Source organism: Prosopis cineraria, unplaced genomic scaffold, assembly GCF_029017545.1.
Source record: "Prosopis cineraria cultivar Desert tree isolate PC_DT_omini unplaced genomic scaffold, ASM2901754v1 PC5, whole genome shotgun sequence".
In the NCBI taxonomy this organism is placed as follows: domain Eukaryota; kingdom Viridiplantae; phylum Streptophyta; class Magnoliopsida; order Fabales; family Fabaceae; genus Prosopis; species Prosopis cineraria.
The window spans coordinates 3,072,545-3,098,564 of NW_026555336.1; the positions used below are offsets into that span (position 1 = coordinate 3,072,545).

Sequence of the window (26,020 nt, forward strand, 5' to 3'; positions counted from 1 at the left end):
ATGCAACTCTCTGGGCTTGATCAGTATCAGCAAGAGGCTCGGATTGAGCAAGAGCAGCAGCCATACCATGTATGTCAAGAACGGTGAAGACTCGTTCCTGCCAGTGTTTGAAGTTCTGGCTGTCAAAGACTTCTATCTTCAATATGTCTGGGAACGACCTCGGTAGGGGGACAACAACAGCGACAGGGACGTACTGACCTCTAGCTGAACCACTGTGCATGCCTTCAGGAGTGACATTTTTAGTACTGTTTGTCGCCATTGGATTGAATAGTTCTTAAGATTGTAAGTGGCACCACGGCAAACGTGAACAGCAAATTTCTATCTACTTGAGTCGTGCCCAAAAGGACACTGTCCTTAAGAACTATTCTGGCACACCTGGATGACGGACTGGCAGTTTTTCAGAATTAAACAAGCACTTCCTGCAGTAGAGCAAGGGAGCAGAACAATAGAAACTAAAAGTAAATACAGACGAACAGAAGGCAGAGGGAGGAGAGAACCTTGAAAACTCAAGAGGCTTATTCTTTTTGTCAGCACCCAGGGCTTATATATAGCCCGAAAATGGAGACACAAATGTTGGGTCATAATCACCGATCAAAAACGCACACAAAAATGCTTAGAAAAAAGGCACACGTCCATTAATCCAAAAACGCTTAGCATTCATTAATTCGAAGATGTTTGGCAGACAAAATGTTTAAGTCATTAACCTACAAAATTGATTTTCAGAAGAGGTTTAATGTGCAAAAACTGCCAAGACCTCAAGTTCAAATTCAAAACAACAGCAAAATCAAAGGTTTTCGGGTAAGCTAAAAATAATTAATTATTTTTGTAAAAATAACCTGATAAAAGGAACCTAATGCCTCTTGAACTCGCATGCAGGGGGCGAATTGGCTGATTTCAACTATGATTGCCCTGTGTTAGCTTGTCTCATATGTGTGAGGTCACTTCTTCTCCAAGCTGATTTTACTAACCCACTTCATTCCTTACACTAGGAGAGTCTTTCTTTTATTCAATATGGGACTTTGACACACACGCTTTTGACACACATACAACACCACTCGTGTCACCCAAATCACCCTCAATCCTGTCGGCTAATCTGGTTCACCCCTCTTTTTCATATGCACGAGCTTGGACATGAGAATGAAGTTGCTTTTGCCTGAGCCTTTCATTGTCCTCGGTGAAAGCGGTGGAGGAGTTGTAGTGCTGTTTATAAGGAGAAGCGATCAGCGGTGAATTATACCATTTGTGCCGGTTGTCGTTCGGAGTTGCTGGTAGGAGATCGAGATGCTGAGTTTGGAAGGAAAGGGAATGAAAGTGGGGAACGTTGACGCTGGTGCTGTGATGGTTCTACTGAGTGATGATAATGAGGCTAAGCCTTTTACTTCCAATATAGCTTTCACACAGCAAGTACTTCTCTCCGTTTTCCTTCGGTTGAGCCATTTTCCTTCGACACAATCTTTCTAAATATCCATCCTGTGTTCAGTTCAGAAATACGAGATTAACATTCACTCATGATGACAAAATAAGGAATAAGACTCACATTGCAGGAGAGAATATTGTCGGTGAATGAACAAGAATAGCTGACGGCGGATAGTGAACGGTAAAGTTCCAGAAGAAGCCGACAAGAAGAAGGAGGGATACAAAGATATTTTTATAATGAATTAATATGCAATTTAAACTTTATGGACAATTTGAGCTTAAACATTTAAAAAGTATATTATAAATTTTAAATAATTAAAGTGGGTATAATTTTGTCCTAATATTAAATTTAAATAAATATTTTTTAGTTTTTTTTAAATTAAGGCCTAATATGTCAGTGTTATCAAATATTACTCTCTCTCTCCCCTATTTTTATTTGAGAAAAATCACATATTATATCTTATTTTTTAAAAAATTAACGGACATTAGTTTAAATTTATGGTGAGATGAAATTGTCTCAACTTTAATTATTTAATATTAAGAATAGGCTCTTTCTGTTCAAAAAGTAAAGTATTTTTAATTGAATCTTACCTCTCAATAAAGTAGTTACATACTTTTAAACTAACTCTATCTGTTCATATTTACTCCTATTAAATATCCTATAATAAATATAAAATTATTATTAATGAGGGCACTTTTGAAAAAACAAAGCAATGATTATATTTTGAAAGATAAAAATATTTTATATTTTTGAATATCTAACTCTTCAAAAAATACCTTATATTTTTAAATGAAAGAAGTATCTTGTAAAAATTTAAGGTTCAAATTATCTATAGACTTATAGTTTATAGTTTTGAATCGCATATTAACTTTTTTTTCATAATTGTATATAAAATCATATTTACATTAAAAAGACTTAAAATTTTAAATTTTTTTAATGTTTCGTGAGATTTTATTGTGTTTTCAAATCTACCCTCTTATATTGTAAGGATGGTTCTTGTAGACCTCTTTTTACTTTTTATAGTAATTATTAATTATTATATAGTAAATAAAAAATAAAAGATTAAGATTATAAATATTTTATAATAGAAAAGGTGGGTATGGGTCTTATAGGGAAAATAAGCGGTGAATATGAAACTAATTCTAAAAAAATCTTTTTTAAATTATAATATAAGATATCTTTTAAAAATTTTGCTTAATTTAAAATATTGTATTAATAATTTTTATAATTATTTTTTAACTATACCCTGCTTCATTTATTACATTTTTTTAAAAATCATATATTAAAATTTTAATTATCATTTTCAAGGCACTTAGAAGAAGTATTTAATAAGGATATAATTGAAAAGATGTAAATTTTTTAAAAGATATAAATTTCATTATATATACTTTATAATCTTATTATTTTAAAGCAAAAATATAAATTTTTAAAATATCTTTAATTTAATACAAGATATAAATAGAGAATCAAATATAATAAATTGGGAAAGGTGATATTGAACAAATATAATCAATGAAACTTTAAGTATTTTATAATTTAGGATACTAAATTATTTCCAAATGTGTCTTGAAAATTTAGTGGAGGGACTATATATGTCACAACTTACTTTATATTATTTTTATTTTTATACAAAAAAGAAATACTTCATGAAAGTTAATAGATCTCAATTTAAAAAAAAATGGTATATATGAAACCTCAAATAAGAAAATATGTGTGAAATGTGCAACAAAATTCAAATGAAAATTACACAAATTGTAAAATTGTATGTAAAAGAGAATTATAACATAAAAAATAAGTTGCTAATTGAAATAAATTTTAATATATAGAATCAAAAAAATAAGTGAACTTGGCTCATACAAGTTCATCTCATATTCTCAAAACCTTTCCCCTTAAAATTAATTATTTTTTAAAATCAATATTCATTAAATGGGCTCAGGGTTGAGCCTGAAAATCCATTTTTTTTAATTTTTTTAAAAATTAAGTTTGATATTATAATATTATATATTCATTATTTAAAATATAAATTATAATGTTTTAAAATTCATAATAAATAATATAAATCATTTTTTTAAAGTACCCTATGTAGTTCGGGAAGACCACAGAAGCAGTACAATATAGTTCCCGTAAATTCAGCGCAGCGTTAGGGACCACAAAACACCATCGTCCACGTCAGCAAATGTCACAACGCAAGCTTTCTTTTCGGCAAGACAGGTACACAACACAGCTTTGAAGAGCTCAAATACAGAATGAATCAACGAAAGATCTTACACGCCAAGTAAGGGATTTCAGTCTGTCGTCCAAACAAGAGATGAGGTCACCTCGAGATGTGTACCGTACTCTGTAATGTTTACGGTGATTCGGTAGGAGGACCGTGAGCTTCAGTAAATGCTGTGCTTGCTTTCAGTAAATGCTGTGCACGTCCCGTCTGGTTATTGCTATTTTCATCTTGCCACACCGGTCCTGGTGATCTATGGCTATGCACAATGATCTAACTCAAAGCATGTGCCGTCTCTTCAATGCTAAGGACCATGTCATGAAGCCATTTTGAGAAGATTATCTATTATTCTATCACTATCTCCATATTAAGTTTGCGTTTGCAAACTAGTTTATCGTCGTCAAAACAAATTCAGTGCGTCATGATAACTAAAGTAAGTGGTGTGTTTTAAGATGTGTGTGCGCGTAATTTGAATGTTTTAAAGAAAAATTTTAAATTTTAAATTAAAATTTTAAAAATAAAAGAGAGCCCATATGCTGATAAATGACACAATATAAAATTCTAAACTTTTTCAATAAATTGATAATATTATTATATAACTAAAAATATCCCATGTGATTTGATCTCTTTAATGCTTGTGGATAATTAATATATACTCTATTTACGTTAGTGACGTTGATAATTAACTTTTTTTCAGGGATGAGGGTAATTTGGGTCGTCGGAAAAATTTAAATTAAATTGCATTTAATGGAACAAATGAAGGGTGACGCAACTGAACTTGAAAACCTTATAGGTCGGAATACAAAAATCATTTGAAGCAAATTTGTATCCAAACAACAACATATGAATAATAACACAGCTGAACTTGAAAAACTATCCAAAACTGCTTTGACTTAAACCTTAGATCGGGATACAGATGTCATTTGAAGCAAATTTGTATCCAAACATGAGGTTGCATTGTCAATAAGCTTCTTTCATGCAGGAAAAAAGATACATAAATTTAAGGAGAATCAAGAAAAAGAGGAAGTGCGACTTGTTTGCAAATGGGGCAGATGTTCTTCAGCTCGAGCCATGGCTTGATACAGTCTACGTGAAATCTGTGGGCACAGCACAGCTTGCCCAGATCTTCATTTTCATGGTACTCCTCCTGCAAATGGTAACAAGAACACAAGCATAAATCAAGACCGAGAGATGGGAACCGTTAAGTATAAGAAAAGCTTGAACAATTAATATAATAGGAGAGGCAAAATGAAGAAATTTTCATGAACGCCACTAAAAATTTCTATCCATGGACTAGAACTCCAAAAATCTCCTCCTGGGCTTGAATTTATTAAAATGTAGTGGACCTCACCTGACATATGCAGCAGCATTCGTTTTCCTCAGACCCAGCTGGGATGAGATGGAATTTTTCCTGCCTAAGGTGGCTGAGAATCATTTCCTCACTCAGGCCCGCCTCAATAGGCTCTGCTAGGGCAGCAAGATCCTGAAGCTGGAAATCATTAGTTTGAAAGGAATATTCGGAAAAAAGAAATTATCCAAATAAAATATAATCCCAAGAGGCCAAGACAGATTATTTACTATAACTGGGATGATCATTTAAGCGTGCAGTCTTCAAGGAAACATGTACAAGTGCAATACTTCCTTAGACGAAGAACAAAAGCGAAAGTGCTATTTAAGTGAGGCTTTACTTCAACTTTTACCTCATTTGTCCAGTCGTCTAAATCAAAATGCAGCTCATCTACATTGGCATGCTCCTGAAGGATATCCATTATAATTGAATGGTCCAACATCCTCAATTCCCGTGGAATCATCTGTGCTCACAAATAATGTAATATTCTATTAGTTTGTGTATGATTCTCGCTTAGGAGGACATCACAAATAATGCAACATTCTATTGGTGTGAAAACCTACCACAGGCTGCAAGGGGTCTTCACTGCGCATATGTGCCAGCCTATGGTGAAGCTGTAACATATGGAAATACAAAAGGCATCTGATTAGATCACGAATGCACCAATTAGTATATCCATTAAGGTAGTCATCAGAAAGATACTTAAATTTACTGTAGACAGTCGCCAAAATGATTTCAACTTGAAGACTGGCAAAATATAAGGTATTTAATTGCAAAGGAATTAATGCAGGTACACAATCACCATCACGTTGTCATGCATAATAGCTCAAGAATACATGCACGTGCATGCATAACCAAAAACCGAAAAAAAAAAAAATTCTTTAATATAATATAATCGCTTGTATTATTTGTATCAATTCCCATTTTTAGAGTCTTCTACATAAGCATACACAGTTCCACACATTACAACTAAATCAATTGTTTCCACTAAACAGTCATGGCTGAATCACCCCAGATATTCAGAGAGCATGTCATCAGGGCAAAGCATAAGTACTGGAAAAACCATTTAAGAACAGATGTCTCAAGTATACCTCAATACTCAGCCTCCTTCTGTTTGCAGCATTAGCAGGCGACCAAAACGAATGATAAAGGTGATCATAATAGCTATCATCTTGATTCTCGGGTCTTGCTTCTGATGCATGCAGATTCTGAGATATACCATTACCAAATCCAAAAGAAAATCAAACCCAATCAACATCAAATTTACCCCAAAAAAAAAAATACTAGGCAGCTAGAACCACTAAGACAGATTATAAGTTTTATGTAGACAATTTAAACAATCATAATTTACCATGGACAAGCAACCCAAAGAAAGAGCGAATTGATTTAAAAACAAAAGAAATAAAGAAATAGAATCGTAATCCCAGGATTAAAAAAGATATCTCCATCATGCATTATACATGTAATCATCATTAATGTATTAATTTCAATTTTTAGAGTATTGCCCAGGTATCTATCCACACATTACAATCTAATCAATTTAGTACCTGAACAATCATTGCTAAATCATCCGCATGTATTGAGATAGTGTATTATCATGGCCAAAGCATGTTTCTAAGCACAATAGCTAGAAAAACATTGAAGAAGGGGTGTATCAAGCATACCTCAGGCCTCAGCCTCATTCTATTTCGAGCATTAGCAAGTGACCATGTAAAATTAAAGGCAGCATGATTCTCAGATCTTGCTCCTGATGCATGCTGATTCTGAGATACGGTATTAACAAATCCAACAGCAAAGCGCAGTTCCTGTAAGACAGCTGAAAGATCTGAATCTGCTGGGCTGTGACTGGGCCAAGGGAAACCAGTAGTTGCAAGCACAGGGTGATTCACAATTCTTGATGGTGTCTGCATGTAACGATCAGCAAAACTGAACCCTGAGAACCAAGTAGGGGCATTTTCTGAATGAATTATACCAGAAACACAACCATGAAGAGGGCAGAAAAAATCTCCATGGAAGTTTGCAGCTCCATTAACAAAATGTGAGTTTCTTGCATCATGTACCCAATTTCTCACTCCAATTTGGCGGCTAAGCATAATGTTTTCAGTTATGTGTCTTGGGTAATGAAAGGGTGCCACAGCATCACTTTCCACTGTAGTATTGACAGGCAAAAATGAAGAAAAAACACTTCTTGGTCTCATCATGTTAATCCAGGGGGTAGCCTGTGGAGTTTCATGAAAAATAGGAACATGCCCATCAGGCTGCACTGAGAACAGTGGATTAATAGAACTTTCTGCAGATCTGAAGAATGGAGGATGGTTGACTTGGCCATACAAAGGTGACTGACTGGGTAACTGGATATGAGCATCCCTCCTGTAACCTGATGACAAAATGCTGGTTGGTAGAAAAGTTTGTTGATTTGCAGTTGTATGAAGATGAATGTTACTTCGGAAGTTTTCAGATAGTCTAGCTCCATTCAAATGCTGAACGTCAGAAACTGGCCCTATAGGACTATGACCAATAATGGTCTCAGACCGTTCTTGATGACTAACAGGGCTAGTGCAAGGAGTACATATGTTTAGCCCATTATTGCCATGGACTTCAGAAGCCCACCGCTTGGAAAATCCAGTTTGTGCAGCTGAGCTAGAACTCTCACCTACTAACAATTCCCTGACAGCATGTTCAGGAGACTTTCTCTTGCAGGATAAACGCCTCATACTAACTGAGCTGCTATCCAAACTTTGCTCTTGCACTGCAGAACTTGATCTTCCAAGATCAATTACAGTTGTGCAAGAGCTGCTGGTATTCTGATTTTCTAGTTCAGATGAATGAGGGCCGAGACTTAGTGACAAATTCAAATCGTTATAATAATTGTTCCGAGCATATTCTGCACCTGAGTCAACATTTTGAGGAACAACACCAGCACTGTGACCAATGCTTGGAATAATACTATTACTTGCTTGAGAGTGGAAGTCACTTGATCCAGAAAGCCCATCTGGGAACCTTCTAACATTTCCAGAAAGGGAAGTTAAAGGAGAAAACCTCAACACTTCAGACGATTCATGAGGAAAAGCAGCAGCACTGCGATCATTATTTGGAAAATTATTTAAACTCTCATTATAACCAGCATGATTTGACCGCGAAACCTGATCAGGGAACCTATGATCACCTGCAGTAAAGGAACTTGCAGTAGGTATCAATTCCGATGCTTGAATGAGCTGATGATTGACCTTGCTTTGGTTGTTGGCATTACAATTCAGGTGACTCATTCCTCCTGTCATAGCAAGGATATCATGAATCAAGATAGTGACAGCAAAAGTATCATGCATTATTTGTAATTAGCCCATGAAACCAGGTCGATTGTCAATCTTATATGTTCATAAGAAATTGGTGGTGATAAAGATTTAAACATCTGCACAGAGAGAAGGAAAAGGAAGTGTTACCTTGATGGTTCATCATTGCCTATGAGTTAGACCTGAAGGCTGAATATCCAGGAGAAAAATCCAAAAAAGGACCAGGTAGTGTGGCTAATTGCAGAGTCACTCAGGCTGCATGATGAGAACCAAGCAAATGGAAGTGAGTAATGAAAGAAAACAATATTTGCCTTTTCTAACCAACATCAGAACATTAGTCAAAACTATTCATATTACGCTCACAATTCTGCCGATGTAGTTATGTAAAACATGGCAACAAAGACAGAAAAAAAGCAAGTTACTAAAATGGTATATGAATAACTTCACAATAAGCCATGGATGTCAATAAAATGAGAAGATTGTGCATTTAAAAGCAGGATGACATAAATGCATTCATGGCAATGATATCTCAAACAGGATCACCAAAATGAAATGAATTCCAAATGAAAGAGAGTCTGAGAAAGCAATTCAAGAATTCAACAGCCCTTAACCATCTCAACATGAAAGATAAATCACAATTTAACAGGCTTGCATTAAATAAACTGATAAATAGACATCTCTCGCGCAAGAAGAGCTGGAAATAGTAGGCCTTATGTGCAAATAGTAGTATTAAATACAAACAGGAAGCTCGACTTAGAGGAAATGAACAATAATAACCAACATGGAAACTTAGAAGGGATACTTATTCAAAAAGAGTTTTTGAAACCACAGGCAAGATAAATATGATTGCTACATTAATGAATATACAACAAAACATTTCTTTTTCCAGCCACTACACCTGGAAATACAGCTCTGGAAGATCCAAATGGGGTGAACTAATTATTAATTTAAATGTCATAAAGCAAGGCTGTAACCGTAGCACACAATATCCAGACACTCAGTATTAACATTCACGACTGGAATATCTCAAGATATATTACCAAATACAGTAACTGAAGTCGACAAATGACTAGACGACTGTAATCATTCCCATGAACTCATGAAGTACGTAGCTAAAACCCTAGACTAAAACAGATTGATTCATCCTGCACGATCAATAAATATGTACATTCTCCATCATTAGTATTCAAAACATACAAAAGAACCCAGACATCAGCCTTCACTCAAATAAGGCATCTATTTAAAAAATATTAATTACATACCAAAAACCCCAATAGTCCAATACATACAACAAATGCAGCATAAAGAACATTGTATCCAAAACTAGAGGGGATGAGGACGCATGAAACTGAAGTAGTAGCGAGCAAAGTACAAGTAAACAATGCATAATTAGAACTTAAATTGGGGGGAGGGATATATCCATTATCCAAAAAGACAGATCTAATATGCTAAAGCAAGAAGTCCCATCTACATGTTTATTAGATATAACACAAGACACAGAGAGAGAGAGAGAGAGAGAGAGAGACTAAAATTGACAAACATGATAAGAAATGGCGAACAGTTTGATCAACAATCATTCAAGAGGAAAAATCCCTTAGTCACCTCAATCCTGAAAAAGATAACCAGTTTTGCAATTCATGCAATGCATGGATAGAAGCATATGAGAACATCAGACCAGAGAATGAGCATGCATCTAAACAAGTCCAACTACAATCTAAAATGATGAAGGTATATTGATAGGATCAACATGTTCTGCAGAGACAAAATTCAAAAAATCAAAGCTGACAAAGTGAAATACTTTAGAGGATGGTTAAGTTAAATCCTTATTTCCAACAATATATTCAATAAAATGTACGCCTGATTGGTTGTGATCAATTCTTGAACAATATCAACTGGTTTCATGATTGATTGGCATTTGAAGATAGAAATGTAAAAATAATCATCTATACAAGTGAAGAGGGGAATGATAACCAAAAAAAAAAAATATATGATGGATAATTAGAATATAAATTCCATTTTCTCTCCCTTAAAAAACGAGCATGATTTGTTTAGCCCTTTTCAAAATTCACGTAGAAAACAGAAAACACAGGATCATAGGTCTTATTAAACAATGAATTGAAATGATAACAATATCATTGTCAGTTACGAATTTATTAGGGGCCAGAATGACTGTTTGGATGGCCCAAAACGATAATTATGAAAAGCACAAAATGTGATTTTCTAAAAATTTATACAAACACCCATATTTTGATAAAATCATAAGCCAAAAAAATCATGATGAAAGCCAGCTCCCATATGCTTCTGCATTTTAATTAAATCAATCCTGCCCAAAATCATGCTTATAAATAATCTTTATCCAAACTCTGTTTTACCCAATCGTAGTCCTGACACACATTTTATCATCCTAATGTTTACTTGCTCTAATTACAACTCCAGTGCATAAAAGTTCAAAATCGTTCATAACGTCCCACTGCTTAAACTGTTAGGCTGGGGCCTAATTGACTAATTGGAAATGGAAGAGTAACCCAAAACAAATTGAAAACCTAGAACAATTTCATAATTTTATAAGCTTTGGGCCTCAATCAAAAAGCAAGAATTTGTGTCGTTGTGATTAAATTGTTGAATCCTTACAGCGAAGTGAAATGAATACACAAATTTACAAAATCGAAGCTAGAATTGGGCTAAGAAAATGAGATTTGATTTGAAGCAATATCATAAAAGCTAGTCCATGTTAAACAAAAGAAAATATTACGGTTCTTGGACAAAGAAAACGAACTGGGTAGAAAATTTCTTAGCGCCGTGGGTTCTCTCTACTTTCGAGTTCTAAGGAAGGGTTTCCAACTTTGTAAAAAGATATAGGTTGTTAAATGCGATCGACCCACCAACTAAGGAATTTTACAGGGAAAATGCAAAGCAGAATCAGTAGAAACACACACCAAAATCCCACTTCGAAATACAAGCGAATTAACGAAATAAGTAGTCATATAAACATAAACACGGCTGCAGTAGACTCATACACTAATCGAAAATACAAACAAGGCAGAGAGAAAGAGATTATACCCTATATAGATTGTGAAATTCGGCGCAGGGAAAGTAAAACTCTAACATCTTTCTCCAACACACTTACTGTTATCTTCCCCCACGCTTCCTGTTCTCCGCAAGAATAATCTGAAGAGGTGTGTGTCTTTTATACTCTGAATCGGAGCATTGTATCCATGAGCTTCGAAGACTGTACATTGAATGGAAATTTGGGTATTAAAAAGATTCCTTTGCAGGATTGATCTCATTAGGGAAGTAAAAACAGAAAATCCCAAGTCGTAAAATCCCTAGGGTGGCTGCAGACAAAGGGTTTGTAACGCTTCTGTGGTCCGCTTATCCTCCCGATCCAGCGTGTCGCTCATCTCCATGACTCTCAGTCTCATCCTCATTCTCTACATTAAACCAAAAACAACGCGATTCATTGCCTTTATTCCCAAATTCGCTCTCAGTGTTTATCCCATCTTTTCCCCGCCCTGCGTTGGTTTCAAACTTTACAATATGTTCACTACTTTCCTTCCATATTTGCCGCGAGGAAGGAAGAGGGGACGCATGCACTTGGTCTGTATCTACTCACGTGTAAGGCGGGTTACTTGATTTTTTTTTTTTCCATTCTCTTTTTTGGAAAATGACTAAATTTTCATATACCTTTTAAATATTTTTTTCCATATATGTTTTTTTTATACCATCTTTGCCATAAATTTTTGTACATAAGACACTGACGTTTATTTGCATATTAAATAGCCTGTTAGAAATGAACCAAACAATAACGTTGTATGAATGATTATGCATTTAATTAGATATATTGTTATTCAATGAATAGTTGTCAAATTTTTGAATTGACTTTACGAGTTTAACATTTTTACATTTTCAGCTTATAAAATCGTGTCAATTTATTCATAAACTCAGATTAGATACAAACTCAATTAAACTCATAAGTTTACCTCCAAGTTTAACATTTTTATGTATCTAACTTACAAATCGTGTAAACTAATTTATAAACTTGAATTATATACAAGTTTAGTTAAATTTGTTAAACTTATCACATTAAGTATATACTTTTTAAAAACTCGGTTCATAAAAATTATAAGACTTGATTTAAAAACAAAAAAAAAACTAAATATGTCTTGTATTTTAAAATAAGTTCTCCTATTTTAAAATTTTTATATCTTGTTTATGATAACTTATTAATGTAGATGAGTTTCATTTCAATAATTTATATTTTTAACATATTTAAATTAAATTATTATCATATCTTAATGGCTATTTGTTAATAGAAGTAAACTCTTCGAGTTTACAATTCAAGTTTTCGATATGAGTTTACATTCTTTTTACGAGTTTGCTTAAACTCATAAGTTTAACAACCTTGACTCATTTATTAATGTATTTTAATACAAAAATAATCATTATCAGTAATATTAAAATAAAATGAATAAAGAGATCACAAAGAGGGGGAGACAAAGCTTCGATCTTTTTTCCATATTTTCCGGCTAGATTTAAATTATTAAATAAAAATTCATAATATTTAGAATTTTTTTAATTTAATCTTGTATTAATTTTAATTTATTAAATTTTTAATGGTGATGAAAAAAATACATGTTGTATAGCTTGCTTCTTGGAATATTGGGTGAGATACAGCAGATAAAACCCAATCCATCCTAAGATCTTTAAGTTACAGACAATGCACTTAATATTGGTTATTGATTAAAATATTAAAAAATAGTTCACAAAAAACTTTTAGAAAAAATTAAAGAAATTCAAAACTTTTGCGATAACTATGTATGTTTTTCACTCAAACTACACTATTCATTATTTATGAATCATACAGTTTGGTTGTTGCAGATTTTATATTTTTATTGATGACTAGCCTGATTAACAATTGAATTGGATGAGGAAAGGAGCGAAGGGAGAAAACTAATGAAAAAAGTCAAAAACTTCTAAAAATAGTAAAATAATTGTCATTTTTGAAACCTTTTCCTTTGATTTTCCTCTTTCCTCATTTTCTTATTACTTTTTCCTCAATCCAAGCCAAGCATAAGAGACGTGCAAAAATTAATAAAAATATAAGTAAATATCGTAATACTGATGCTAAAGTAGCAACTACTTGACGGATTTATTTGGATATAAATATAAAACCCCCAATCTTTTAATCTGGCCTGTTTTTCTTTTTTGTTTTTTTTTTTCAAAATACCTTATTCTATCAACTAATCCATCAGTGCAGCAAATAGAGGTAGAACTGGGAGCATGAATTGGGTTCGAAGAGCTACCCATTTAAACTCATTTTTATTAAAATTTGAGTTTAAAAAATTAAATTTTTTTAGTATAATTGAGCTTTTAAATATTACCCTATAAAAACAGACTCAAGCTTAAGAGGCTCATTTATCTTTTTTTATTTAACCCTTAAAAAATATTTTTAAGTTTTAAATTAAATTTAGACTTTAAAATATATGTTTATATTTTAAAATTAAAATTTATATTACTTATTTTAATTTTTAAACATTATGATTTATATTTTGAAAACAAAAATATGTAATATTATGATGTAAAAAAATAAAGTTTTAAATAAAAAATAGGCTTATGGCCTTGACTCTAAACCTTTTGAATAAAGATTAGGCTTCAAAAAAAACAATCATCTTTAAAGAAACTGAATTTATGGGCAAACTTTGCCCATTTCCCAATTCTAAATAGGGGCAAAGAGGATTAATAAAGTAATATTAAAAATTAAGTTATTGAACACCAAACTGATCATTAAACCAGTCAAAATAGCAATTTAAGAGTTAATGATTTAACCGAGAGTTAGATCGGGATCAAACCAGTCATGAATAAACTAATAAAATACAATTAAAATATATAAATTTAAATAAAAATATATTAATCCTCAAAATATTAATAAAATAAATGAAAAATCCAAATAATTAAAAGATAATAAAAAATATGATTGAAAATAAAAAATATTTTAATTACTGAAATATATTTATAAATTTATATAGTTAAAGAAAAGGGGAAATCGTGTGTTAATAATATTTTAAATGCTAATTAAATATTTTAATTAGTGGTTGTTATTATTATTAGTAATATTAAAATTGAACAATAAAAAAATGTAGCTCCCAAAGAGAAGTGATTATGCATGCATCAGTTGCTAATTTGGTTTGAGAGGTCTATCAATGCTATGTTTTTGAAAAAACGAAGGGAGAGAAACTCAAAGCAACGCTTGCCATGTCTTTTCTCTCACTACTTCACGCTTCCTGTCGCTTCTCTTCTTCTTTCCTCTTTAGATTTCATCCAAAAATAGAAACAAGAAGGAGAGAACAACGCCAAAGAGTTGATGGCGAAACAACACAGTAGCTCGAGATGAGAAGTGATGGAAACTTAAGGTCGATGGATGATGGAGAGGATGAAGGCAAGGACGACGATGAGACTAAGAATCCATTGATATTTCATATTCAAACATTTAGGCTTCAGCTTCATCTTTTTTTCCCAAAAGAAACCTTAAAACTACATTGTTTTGGGGTATTTCAAGAAAAAAAAATATGACCCAATTAAACTAGCAACTTGCCGAGTTATCCAGGTTACCTCAGGTAAATTCGGGTCACTGTAAGACTGGGTTAACCAAAAATTCAGATTGGCGGAGAGACCGATTCACCAATCGAACTGGTGGAGATGTCAATTCATTGGTCGAACCCGGTGATTTGATCTGGGTTTCCATTTCATGTTAAAAACTACTTTATTGCTTTTTATTTTAGGTTGTATTTTAGGCTTGACTTTTTCACAAGTTATACTCTATAGGTGGTTTTTCTTTTTTCCCTAATTAATATGTTTAATAATTTTTTAAAATATGTAAATAATAATGAGATCTTATGAAATATCTTATCCTCTTAAGTTCCTAGAGACTTCTTTGTCATTAAATTTAAAAGTAAAAAAAATATATTTTTATCCTTAAAGAAAATAACAGAGAGGTGGCTTATAAAACACATTCCACGTGTTCTCTTTTCCATCTCTTCATCTCCCTTGCAACTATTTTTAGCTTTTGAAGCTTTCCAAATGATAGACTAGCAAGCTACCATTTATCTAAAATCTTCCTCTACTAGGTCATGTTTGTAAATTTCTTCTACTCTTATGTTGATGTTTTCGCATTTGTAAATTTCTTTTGCTCTCTTATGTTGACTTGTTTTGGGATGCATGGCTTTAAAAGCTTAGCTTTCATGTTTTGGAAAGATTCTTCTACGAGAAAAAAGTGGCTAAATAAGTAGTTGAGGTCATCATTTCCCTAATGTTGTGATCGTAAATGTTTGAGTTGTATTGATTTACACTAAATCGCTTCGCTTTATACCGAATGGCATGAGTATGCATTGATTCTCATGGGTAATTGCTGCGTAGCATAAGTATGGCTACGTGGCAGTAGGTCTTTGCAGTATAGCCAAATGATAGATGATGTTTTTAGTTGTATCCTAAATACAAAATTCAAAGTTATAAATAACTAATCTAAAGTTGCAAATATAAGAAGAATTATTGCTATTGCATAAAATGTTTAAAATATGTTGTCAACTTGTTTGGGAAACTAACACATGTTGATGAATGTTGATTTGACTGTTGTAGGGTGGTATAAGAAATAGATTCTAATTTTACTTCTACTTTTAAAAAAGAACTATTTTGCTATTGTAATGGCCTAGGAATTTAAGTAAAATTAAAATTTATGACAAGGTATTTTAATTATATTTTTATATATTATGGGGTGATTTTAGGAAGGTGTATTGATGGTTCGCCAGAATTTTCCTTGGTCCTCAATTATGAAGTCCCATATTCAAATCCTGTTGAAGCACAAATAGGAATTTTTTTGTGGTTATTATTTGGGTTAAGGGTCAAAAACGTCCTTGGAGTATACATGAAGGGTTACAAATAACCTTAAACTTAACTATGGGTCATTTATATCCTTCAACTTCAAAATTTTTTTACTCTGTTACCCTGCAATTTTATCCATTTAGTTTTTTTTAGCAAGGCCCATGATTGAATTTTTTAATATTTTCATTCTTTCCTTCCTCTCTCTCTCTCCTCCCCTACTCTCTCCCTCTCTCACTCGCCCTCTACTTCTCTGATTTTTCTTCCATGAGCATATGAAAATATATTGAGATAGATTACCATCTCGTGCATAAGAAGTTGCTCACCGAAGTGATTCAGTTGTTACATATTCATACTCATCATTTATTCGTTGACACATTCACCAAGGCTCTTGATCTTCAACCTTTCCATAATTTATTTTCCAAGCTAGGCATTTTGGATTTCCATGCTCCAGCTTACAGGGGGTCTTAGCATTTAAGATGAAGTAATAGCTAGATTAACAAGTTGCTAAAATGTTCTATATTAGTTAGACTAGTACCTATAATTAGCTTTCCATTTATTATTTATCAGTTACAGAGCATTTGTATAAAAATACTAAGTTATGATTAATAAGATCGATTCAAGTTTGACGAGGATAAGGGAGCTGGCACACACTTCCTCTCTCCTTTACTTTACTAAACCAATTCTCTCTCTCTCTCTCTCTCTCTCTCTCTCTCTCTCTCTCTCGCGTTTACGATCATACTCCCTATTCGAGCACACACATTCTATGCACGGGGCAAATGTGATGCCGCATAGGGTGGCAATAGAGATGTTGGTGGCAAGGTATAAGAGGTTCAAGAAGGCTAATGAGGCCATGAGGGAGAAGAGGGGGAGAGACGAAGAGTGTGAGAAACGCAGTGCATGTGTGTGTTTTTAACCTGACCAGGGAGGTTAGCGGCAGTGTAAGTGAGTATGCATGAGTTCAACCTGACCAAGGAGGCTTGTATGCTTATCTTGTTTAGCCTATCCACAGCAATCGTCGAATCTATCATGGTGTTGGTAAGGATGAGGATCGAAGAGAGGAGGGAGAGGATGAGACGAGGGGAGAGAGAGAGAGTGAAGGAGAGAGAGGGGAGAGGGAGATTGAATGGAGGAGAGAGAAAGGTAAGAGAGGAAGAGTGCAACTGAGAGACGAGAAGGTTGAGAAGGAGGGGACGATGGAGGATTATAGAGAAAGGGACAGGGAGAGATGAGAGAGAAGGAGAATTTTAAAAAAATTAATATGGGGCCCACAAGAAATATTTTATAATAAAAAAGATTAAAAAAATCATGTATGGGACCTACTTAACAGAGCTATTAGGTCAAGGTAATAGAGGAAAAAAATTTGAGGTTGAAAGATATAAATGACCCATAGTTGAATTTAAGGTCATTTGTGACCCTTTGTGTATACTTTAAGGATATTTTTGACCCTTAACCCTTATTATTTTTGCTTTAGATTCCCAAAATTACATAAATGTCCCTTAAAAATAATTAAACCACATCAAAAAAATTTTCCTTCTTCCCCATTTTTCTATTGAGTCTAACCAAAAGAGCGAGGGAGAGGACACATTTGGGAATTTATGGATTGAGAAGCTTCTACTCTCCATTTTGATCATCTGTCATAAGTGATGTGGGTATGCAGTCTATCGTTGCTGTGGGCTTCAAGAATCTTGCAAATCCTCTATTCTTCTTTCTCTGCTTTGTTTATGTTGCCAGAACTTCTTCTCCTCCCTTTGCCCACATCGTTGCTGATATGAAGTGATGGTAGGTTTAAATCTGCTTCTTTTCCACTTTGGTTTATCCAAACTGTTATCTTCTTCTTTCCCTATCTTCCTTGGATGATGTGGTTGCGTGTGGTTGTTTCAGTGTGCTATCCGATTCTTGTTTTCTCAATTTGTTGGTATAGTGTAATTTTGATAAGGAAAGTGAAGAGGAGGACGTCAATTAAAGGAAGAGAAGGGAGGAAGGAGATTTTAAAGGAATGAAGTTCTATTTATCTATGATAGAGAAAAAATTACAATCAATCAAGAATTGGAGTTTAGGATTTTTTTTATTTTTTTTATTGGTGTTTGATGGTTATTTGATTTGTATTTTGAGAATTATGAATTAATTTATAATTGGGAAGCTTGATAAATTGAAATGTTGACATTAAGAATTGTTGAAAAGAGATTTTGAGAATAAAAAAAGCTTAGATTTATAGTTTGAATATTAGTGCCTATAAGTTATTTGGTAAAATGCTTGTTAAAAGAAATTTGATTTATAGTAGCCAAACATGTTACTGTACTATTGTTAATTAAAATTTTGGAAAGCAATTATTCTCTATAATGGAAATTTGAGTTGAAATTAAAGATTTTAGAAAAAGTATTTAGTTGCTAAATGATAATTCAAGGAACAAGTTGGTTTGTTTTGATGTTAGTTTTTAGGTTGTCCATAAAGTGCTTGGTAAAGGAAGTAATGAAGTTGGACTTACAAGCATGAAATGATAATGTTGAGAATTAGAAGCTATGAAAATTGTTGATATATATTGTTTAGACTAAAATTGAAAGAACGTCTATTCAAAAAGAAACAACATCTAAAGCAAGAATAGGGTGAGTGAATGAAGTGTCAGGCCCAATAAGGGATCCAATAATGGCAGACCTGGTCCGTATCATGGTAGACTAGTCTAACCAAGTAAGCCTGGGTTCTTGAATCCATTAAGACTTGGAATCACTATTTAGACCATTGCTTCACATGAAACCATAATCTCAACGAGTCTCGAATCTTGCAAGATCCTGACCTTCATCTATGGATTTATTCGAAGCATGGGTTGACAATTACGAACAACTAACAACAACCTGCACACACTATAAATACTAGAACAACAACAAAGAAAGGGACTTCAATAACAATCGACTCTCAATATTCATTTTATCATTTCAGTTTGTATTTCTAGACAGTTTTTAGCATCATTTTTAGCTTTGCAACCTTTACGATCTTGTACCTTATATATTTTATTAATCAAACACTTGTTATTCCAATTTCATTGCATCTTTACATCCAGGTAAACCGTGGTAATTGACCTAAAAAATCCTTTGTTATCTTTTAAGACTCAATGTCTCTGGTACACTTAGTAGTTTTTATTGTTTATAAAGAACACACACACACATAAATATATTGTAATCAATTGGGTTGGAACACTATAATGAATGAATCGTGAAGCATATAAAATAGGGAGATGATGATATTTTCTTTCATGTTTGATAGATTGTATTATATGGTGTGTATATTAACATTGATTATATTCAAAGTTATATCTTATGTGATGAATTAGGTTGATGTTGTAGATCTTTTTCTATATCTATTTTCTTTCCAATTAACATGAAAAATTTAATGGTCAATGGGTTCATTAGATTACTGAAAGTTATTTTGTAAATGATTTAAGGTAGTTAAGCTGATACTTGAAAGTTAATGTTCATAGTTATAAGATGACTAATGTTAAGTAAGTAAACCGATAGACTTCATCAACTGAATTATATAAAATTTTATGAAGCATAAAAAAATTATGAAAGAATGATAATGTCATTGTTATGGGTATTAGGGAATTGAGGAAGGAGATAAGAAATCCTTTCTGAATTATGAAAGCTACTAAATTAGAGTACATTGTATATTTGAGAATGCATTGTGTAAGTGAATAGCACTCCAATTAATTTACAAGCTAATTTCATTATATCAAATATTGTTAAATTTTCACATAAGTATTAATATAACTCCAATTTCTAATATTCTCTATTTTGAGAGGAAGTACTTTCATTTTTATGGAGTTTTAAAGAAAAGATAGAAGTGTTTATGATGGAATATCTTTAATTATTTAACATGCTGATAAAGTTTGATTAACAAGTTAAGAAATGATTTATCAATATGATTCATGCATGGGAGATTATAAAAGAATTGTTTTGTGATGATTATGATGTGAAGAGATAAAATATTATTTTTTTCAAATCCATGTATGCTTGGTTTAAATTATCGAATTGATTTTAGAACACTGATTGCTAATGGTAATTTTGTTAGCTCTTAAGCATCATGGTTAAATTCTAACTAACTTGGTATTCATGAGTATCATATTCATGCTTGTTATTCATGAGCTTAGTATTCATGCTTGTTATGTGTGGGTTTCGTGCCTGTTCTTGTTTCTTGGCTTTTAGCCATGCCTGATCGTTTCATGGTTTTAAACCATGTTTGTTGATTACTTATCCTTATAAACTATGTATCCATGCTTGATTGGTGATTTACTCTTGTGAATTATATATCTATGCTTGTTAGATATTTATCCTTGTAAATTTTGTATCCACATTTGTTAATTATTTTGATCAAGTCCTGTTAAAAAATTGAGTTTTGAAATTTACCTTTTTATTCAAAATGATATTTTTTAAATGAGTTATATTTTTCATGTATAGATTTTGAAAAAAGCTATATATTTTTTAATTGTTTAAAACATATATTGTAGTATGAAAGTGAAATTCTAATGCTATGTCATCATTATTTAGATTCACACATACTCTCTCCGTTTCTATATATAAGAAAAAAATTGTATCACACAGTTTAAAAAAGTTAGTTGACCATGATAATTATATTTGAAAATAAAATTATCAGACTAAAAATGTCCTATGTTAATCAACATAAGCATGTATTAATTATTTCTCATTAACGTAAATTATGAGAGGTAATTTGAGGAATATATAATAAATGCTTATTCAAATAAGTAATTTTGCTTATATAAAAAAAAGTAAAAAGTAATAGTTTCTCTTACAAATAAAAACTAAGGGAGTATATGATTTATATATTTATATAGAATCATGTGGCCTATGAGATATGTGTTTCTAATTTGTTTTTAACTAGATATTTCTATTAAATTCATTATTCATGTCATTAGTACATATTCTCTTTATTTCTTTTAATTTTAAACTGGGACAAATACGTTAGATAATATGTTAGCCTGAGATGATATCTAGATTTGTACCTCCTATTAATCATTGAGGAGATATATCGCTAAACTAAAGTAGAAGAATTTTTTTGGACAAATCTCAACTTGTTCTAAATGTGAGCTTATACATTATATTTATAGTCTACTTCTTGTACTTCACATTAACTATAGATAGGATCCTGATTTGTAATTTAAAATGTTTGTTTGCTATAGAGGAGCAAAGCCTCGTATTACTGATTTGGTTCTATAAATGGCTGTTATAAAGATTTGAGAAAGTCCTATTTATAAAGGAGGTTTCATCAAAATTTTTATAGAAAGTTTGGGATGATTTTGTTTATATAAAAGTGTTGCAATGATTTCTAATCATATTTCAAATGTATTAAGATATTAAATTATAGTTTTTCTTGATTAAGGCTTAAGAGATGCATATTTGTGTATATATCTCATGCTAGTCACATCTAATTTTTAAGGCATGCCAGTGATTTTCATGTAGGGGACAATTCTAAAAAATATTAAAGGTAAAATACAAAACATGAGGGGGGCAATGTGAGGATGAGAATGATAAGAGAGGGAATGACACTTGAAAAATTGAGAATAATGTTATCATCTTGTTTTGACATTGATACTAATTAAAGTGATATGAAAAACACTATGAGCTTTGATGAGAGGACCCTTAATAAATCTTGTTGATGATTGTGGAATTGCTATCCTATTGGAGTATAATTAATGTTAGAAGTAGTCATGTGTATATTAGTTGTAAGGGAAATGACAATGGACAAGCAACAATTGATAATGCAACAGTATAAATTACTATATGTTAATGCCTTTTAAGAAAGTTGTCATTTGTTAGATGGTAGTTGTTATTTTAATAACTAATGTTGTGCTTGTCAATGTAAATAACTAATGAAGTCGAATGGATTGTGAATGTAAGATAAAGCAATTCATGTCACTTTCAGATCAAAACTCCTTCTCTTGATAGACAAGATCATAATTTTGATCATATAGCTTTTGAAAGTGAAATAGAATGCCCTAACCTACCAAACATGTAGAGAACCTTTAACATTACATTTTAGAGTACAAAGTGCACCTATATTGTGGCCAGAGCTTATTTCTTTTAAATGGAGGGAATTGTTTTCAAGTGTTGTATATATGATATCTTTTTTGTGTATATTTTGTGAATTTAGTTGTCATTTGTCTTGTACAGTTTGCAATGGTGACACAAGTTTTTGGATTGTATACATGACATAATTGAAACATCTTATGTATAAAAATAGATTCAACCTTTCATATGTTTTATTAGGAGAAGGGTTGTAGGAAATTCTAATGAATATTGTACCACATCTATGTTGTGTAGTCTTACAAGCTTTTATGATTGACAATGAAATGTAGGTAGTTGTCACCTCTTAGAATTTGCTTGGGAGTTTAGAATTGAATGGATAGGAATGGAACAGAATGGAGTAGAACTGAGCAAAATAAAACAAAATTTTTCATTATTTGGGAGTCATCATAAAATGAATGAAACAAAACAAATTAAAATTTTTTCTTCAGTATTACCCATATGACTAAATTTAAAGAAAATAATAATGCTCATTAAATAATTATAATATTTGTCAAACAAAAATAATAATAATTAAAATTAATTGTCAAACAAGATACCCAAGAATTAAGAATAAAATGAAAAACTAAGTAACAGAGCTACTTAGGCAAACATACATGTTGCACAAAAGGAAAACACAACAAAGTCATAGTGTTGAGAGGGGAGAGAGAGGGATGGTAGGAGCAAGAGAGACTTGGTGAGAGATAAGGTTGTGCATTATGCCTGAATGCCTGATCAACTCAAGCCTCCTCGAAGCATTTGGGTGCATTAGGTCAGGCTTCAGGCAAAGGTCAAACCCTGCCTACTTGAACATGTGCCAATTTTTTTTTATTTTTTAAAAATTTTTGTGAATAATATTTATCTTATAATATTATTTTTTGTTGATGAAAGTTATCAGGAATTATGTTATTTTTATGATCTTTTAGAAATCTTTTATCATTATAATTTTTTAAATCTCTTTCAAAATTTAAAATTTTTTTAACTTATTATTATGTAAAAATAATTAGCAATTATTGTTCATGTGAACTTTTAAAAAATTAGATTTGATTCTAATATTAGTTTTATGAAAAATATATTTTAAATAATAATAACAATATCTTTTCAAGGAAAATTTTTATATATTTTTTAAAAAATACTTGTAAAAATATTTTCGTGTCAATTGGGCCAGCCTAATGCCCAACTGCACATTAGGCTAGGCATTAGATAAGGATAATGCCTAACTTGATCCTATTCATGTGTAACTTTAGTAGAAGGCGAGAGATATTTGGAGAATGAAAATAATAAATTTTTTTTATTAAGATAGGAGGCTTAATTATATCATATCACTCCATCCTTAACCCCCTTCCCCAATTTGGGAGAAAAAAACTGAGCTATGGATGAGAAAAGAAAGCTTCAGAGGCATTTCCTTGCTATTTCATCCTTCTTAAGAAAAAACTTACAAATAATGACTTAGACTTTTTAGCCATCCTACTCTATTCCATTTCCCCTTAAAAAAAAAAAAATCTCCCAAACATAGTATAAAGTTTTCTCATCATCTTATTATTTAATGGAAGTTGTTATTTGTTTAATTAAAGTAGTATATCATTTCTACTGATGATTTTAACTTTACAAAACCTCATTGTCATTTATATATTTTGGTGAAATTTTTTTTACCATTTTTCCTAAATTTTTTTGATGATTGATAAAATGATCTTTTTTTTGGTAAAAAAAAAAAAAGGCAATGTGACAGTGCAGTATATATTGCACAACTACTTACTGAGCCCTTGCATAACAGGTGAATTGACCAAACACGAGCGGGAAATAAAATCTCTTAACCTGGATTCAGAAAAATTAGATAGGGATAAAAATTTTACTTAAGTTAAATATTAATTATTTTTTAAAAAATTTAATTTTAAAAATTTATTAAATTACATTAGAGGTAAATATTTATTAAAATTAAATACTAAATAACAAGGCTTGTAATTTTTATAGTTATTAAATTTTTATTAAACAGAATTTATTTATCTCTTTGGTGCAATATAGAAACATTGAAGAATTTATTTAAGAAATTATTACATCCTCCACTCCCAATAGAGCCAATAATTTAGGTCAAACTTGAATCTACAAAAAAAAAGTTAAGGCTATGTTTGGCTATATGGTCGTTTTTAGAAAAGTATGATATTTTAAGCTCGATCTGAATAAATCCAGCCTAAATTGAAATTAGCTCAACTGTTGAAATTTTTAACTTTATATATATGTCGAATTGACAATTTCGGCCAAATTCGATAAGCCAGCCTGAACCCGACCAAAAAAGTTATAGCCAAGCTTGGCTATATATATGGGCTTTTTAAGATGGTAAAATACTTTAAACTTGATTCAAATAAGCCTAGTTCATCCAAATTAATGGCTCTAATTCTCAAACTATTAAATTTTAATATTATATATATATAAGATTTGAGTTAAATAACTCTTGAAGTTGAAAAGTGAAACTTTTTAAGGGAGCACATGATTTTTTTTTGCTTCTCAAAGAAGGGCAATATATTGCAATTTTTTCAATAGGGCATAATATTTAGGGTCATTATATTTAATCTTCTTGTCTTATGGGGGTTGCACCCTCGGGCTATGTATTAACCACGGTCTATGAGCGAAAATTGGCCACGTATATATATATATATATATATATCTGATAGGAACATGAAACTGATTGTCACCATATAAATGCAAAATAATGCACAGATGCTAGCTACCATTCTAATTAATTTACCCCATATCACCGCAGACCATACGAGCCTTAATCCAATTATTTTGCATATTGAATGAGGCCATCATAAGAAGGACTCCATTCAAGTTGACTGTTCCATGGTGTTATTATTTAATGAAAGTTATTATTTATTTAATTAAAATAGTATGTCATTTCTACTGATGATGTCAACTTTGTAAGTCTTATTGTCATTTATATATTTTGGTAAAACTTTTTTACTATTTTTCCTAACTTTTTTGGTGATTGATAAAATGAGCTTTTTTTTGTAAAAAAAAAAAAAAAAGAACAATGTGATAGTGAAGTGCGTATGTTGCACAACTACTTATTGAGCCCATGCATAGCAGGTGAATTAACCAAACATGAGCCGGGAATAAAATCTCTTAACCAGGATCTAGAAAAATTAGATAGGGATAAAATTTTTACTAAAGTTAAATATTAATTATTTTTTAAAAAATATAATTTTAAAAATTTATTAAATTACATTAGAGGTAAATATTTATTAAAATTAAATACCAAATAACAGGGCTTGTAATTTTTATAGTTATTACTTTTTTTATTAAATAGAATTTATTTATCTCTTTTATGTAATATAGAAACATTGTAAGAATTTATTTATGAAATTATTACATCCTCCATTCTCAATAGAGCTGGTAATTTGGACCAAACCCAAACCAATCAGAAAAAAGTTAGAGTTATACTTGGCCATATGAGCTTTTTTAGAAAAGTGAAATATTTTAAACTCAATCCAAATAAATCTGGCTTAAATTGAAATAAGCTTGACCATTGAAAATTTTAGCTTTATATGTATGTGGAGTTGACAATTTTGGCTAAGTCTAATGGGCTAACCCGAATCTAATCCAAAAAATTAAGATCGAACTTAGCTATATGAACTTTTTTAAGAAGATAGGATATTTTAAACTTGGCCTAAATTAAGCCAGGCTCAAATAAGTCCCACTCATCTGAATTAATGTCTCTAATTCTCAAACTATTAAATTTTAATATTATATATATATATATATATATATAAAAGATTTGAGTTAAATAACTCTTGAAGTTGACAAGTG

At 31.6% G+C, this 26,020-nt stretch overlaps 1 protein-coding gene across 2 annotated transcripts; it reads right to left on the minus strand.

The window, feature by feature from the left end:
* Window positions 1–4,419: 4,419 nt before the first annotated feature.
* On the minus strand, window positions 4,420–11,815 carry LOC129311866 (E3 ubiquitin-protein ligase MBR2-like). Of its 2 annotated transcripts, none has more exons than XM_054954336.1 (8): window positions 11,398–11,815; window positions 8,421–8,525; window positions 6,645–8,251; window positions 6,072–6,188; window positions 5,544–5,594; window positions 5,333–5,443; window positions 4,984–5,115; window positions 4,420–4,779 (listed from the first exon to the last, which is right to left on the minus strand). In XM_054954336.1, the coding sequence occupies exons 2-8, from the start codon at window positions 8,434–8,436 to the stop codon at window positions 4,633–4,635; spliced, it is 2,181 nt and encodes a 726-aa protein (XP_054810311.1). In that variant the 5' UTR covers window positions 8,437–8,525; window positions 11,398–11,815; the 3' UTR covers window positions 4,420–4,632. The 2 variants fall into 2 exon arrangements, with proteins under 2 accessions (XP_054810311.1, XP_054810310.1); XM_054954335.1 differs by having other exon boundaries at window positions 11,331–11,815.
* Between the last annotated feature and the right edge of the window lie 14,205 nt (window positions 11,816–26,020).

Excerpts from the sequence above, each read along its gene's own strand:
- LOC129311866 (XM_054954336.1), bottom strand. Across the intron at positions 5,595-6,071 it reads GAAGGAGGCTGAGTATTGAG|CTTCACCATAGGCTGGCACA; the intron begins GTATACTTGAGA and ends CATATGTTACAG. Across the intron at positions 5,444-5,543 it reads AAGACCCCTTGCAGCCTGTG|ATGATTCCACGGGAATTGAG; the intron begins GTAGGTTTTCAC and ends TTGTGAGCACAG.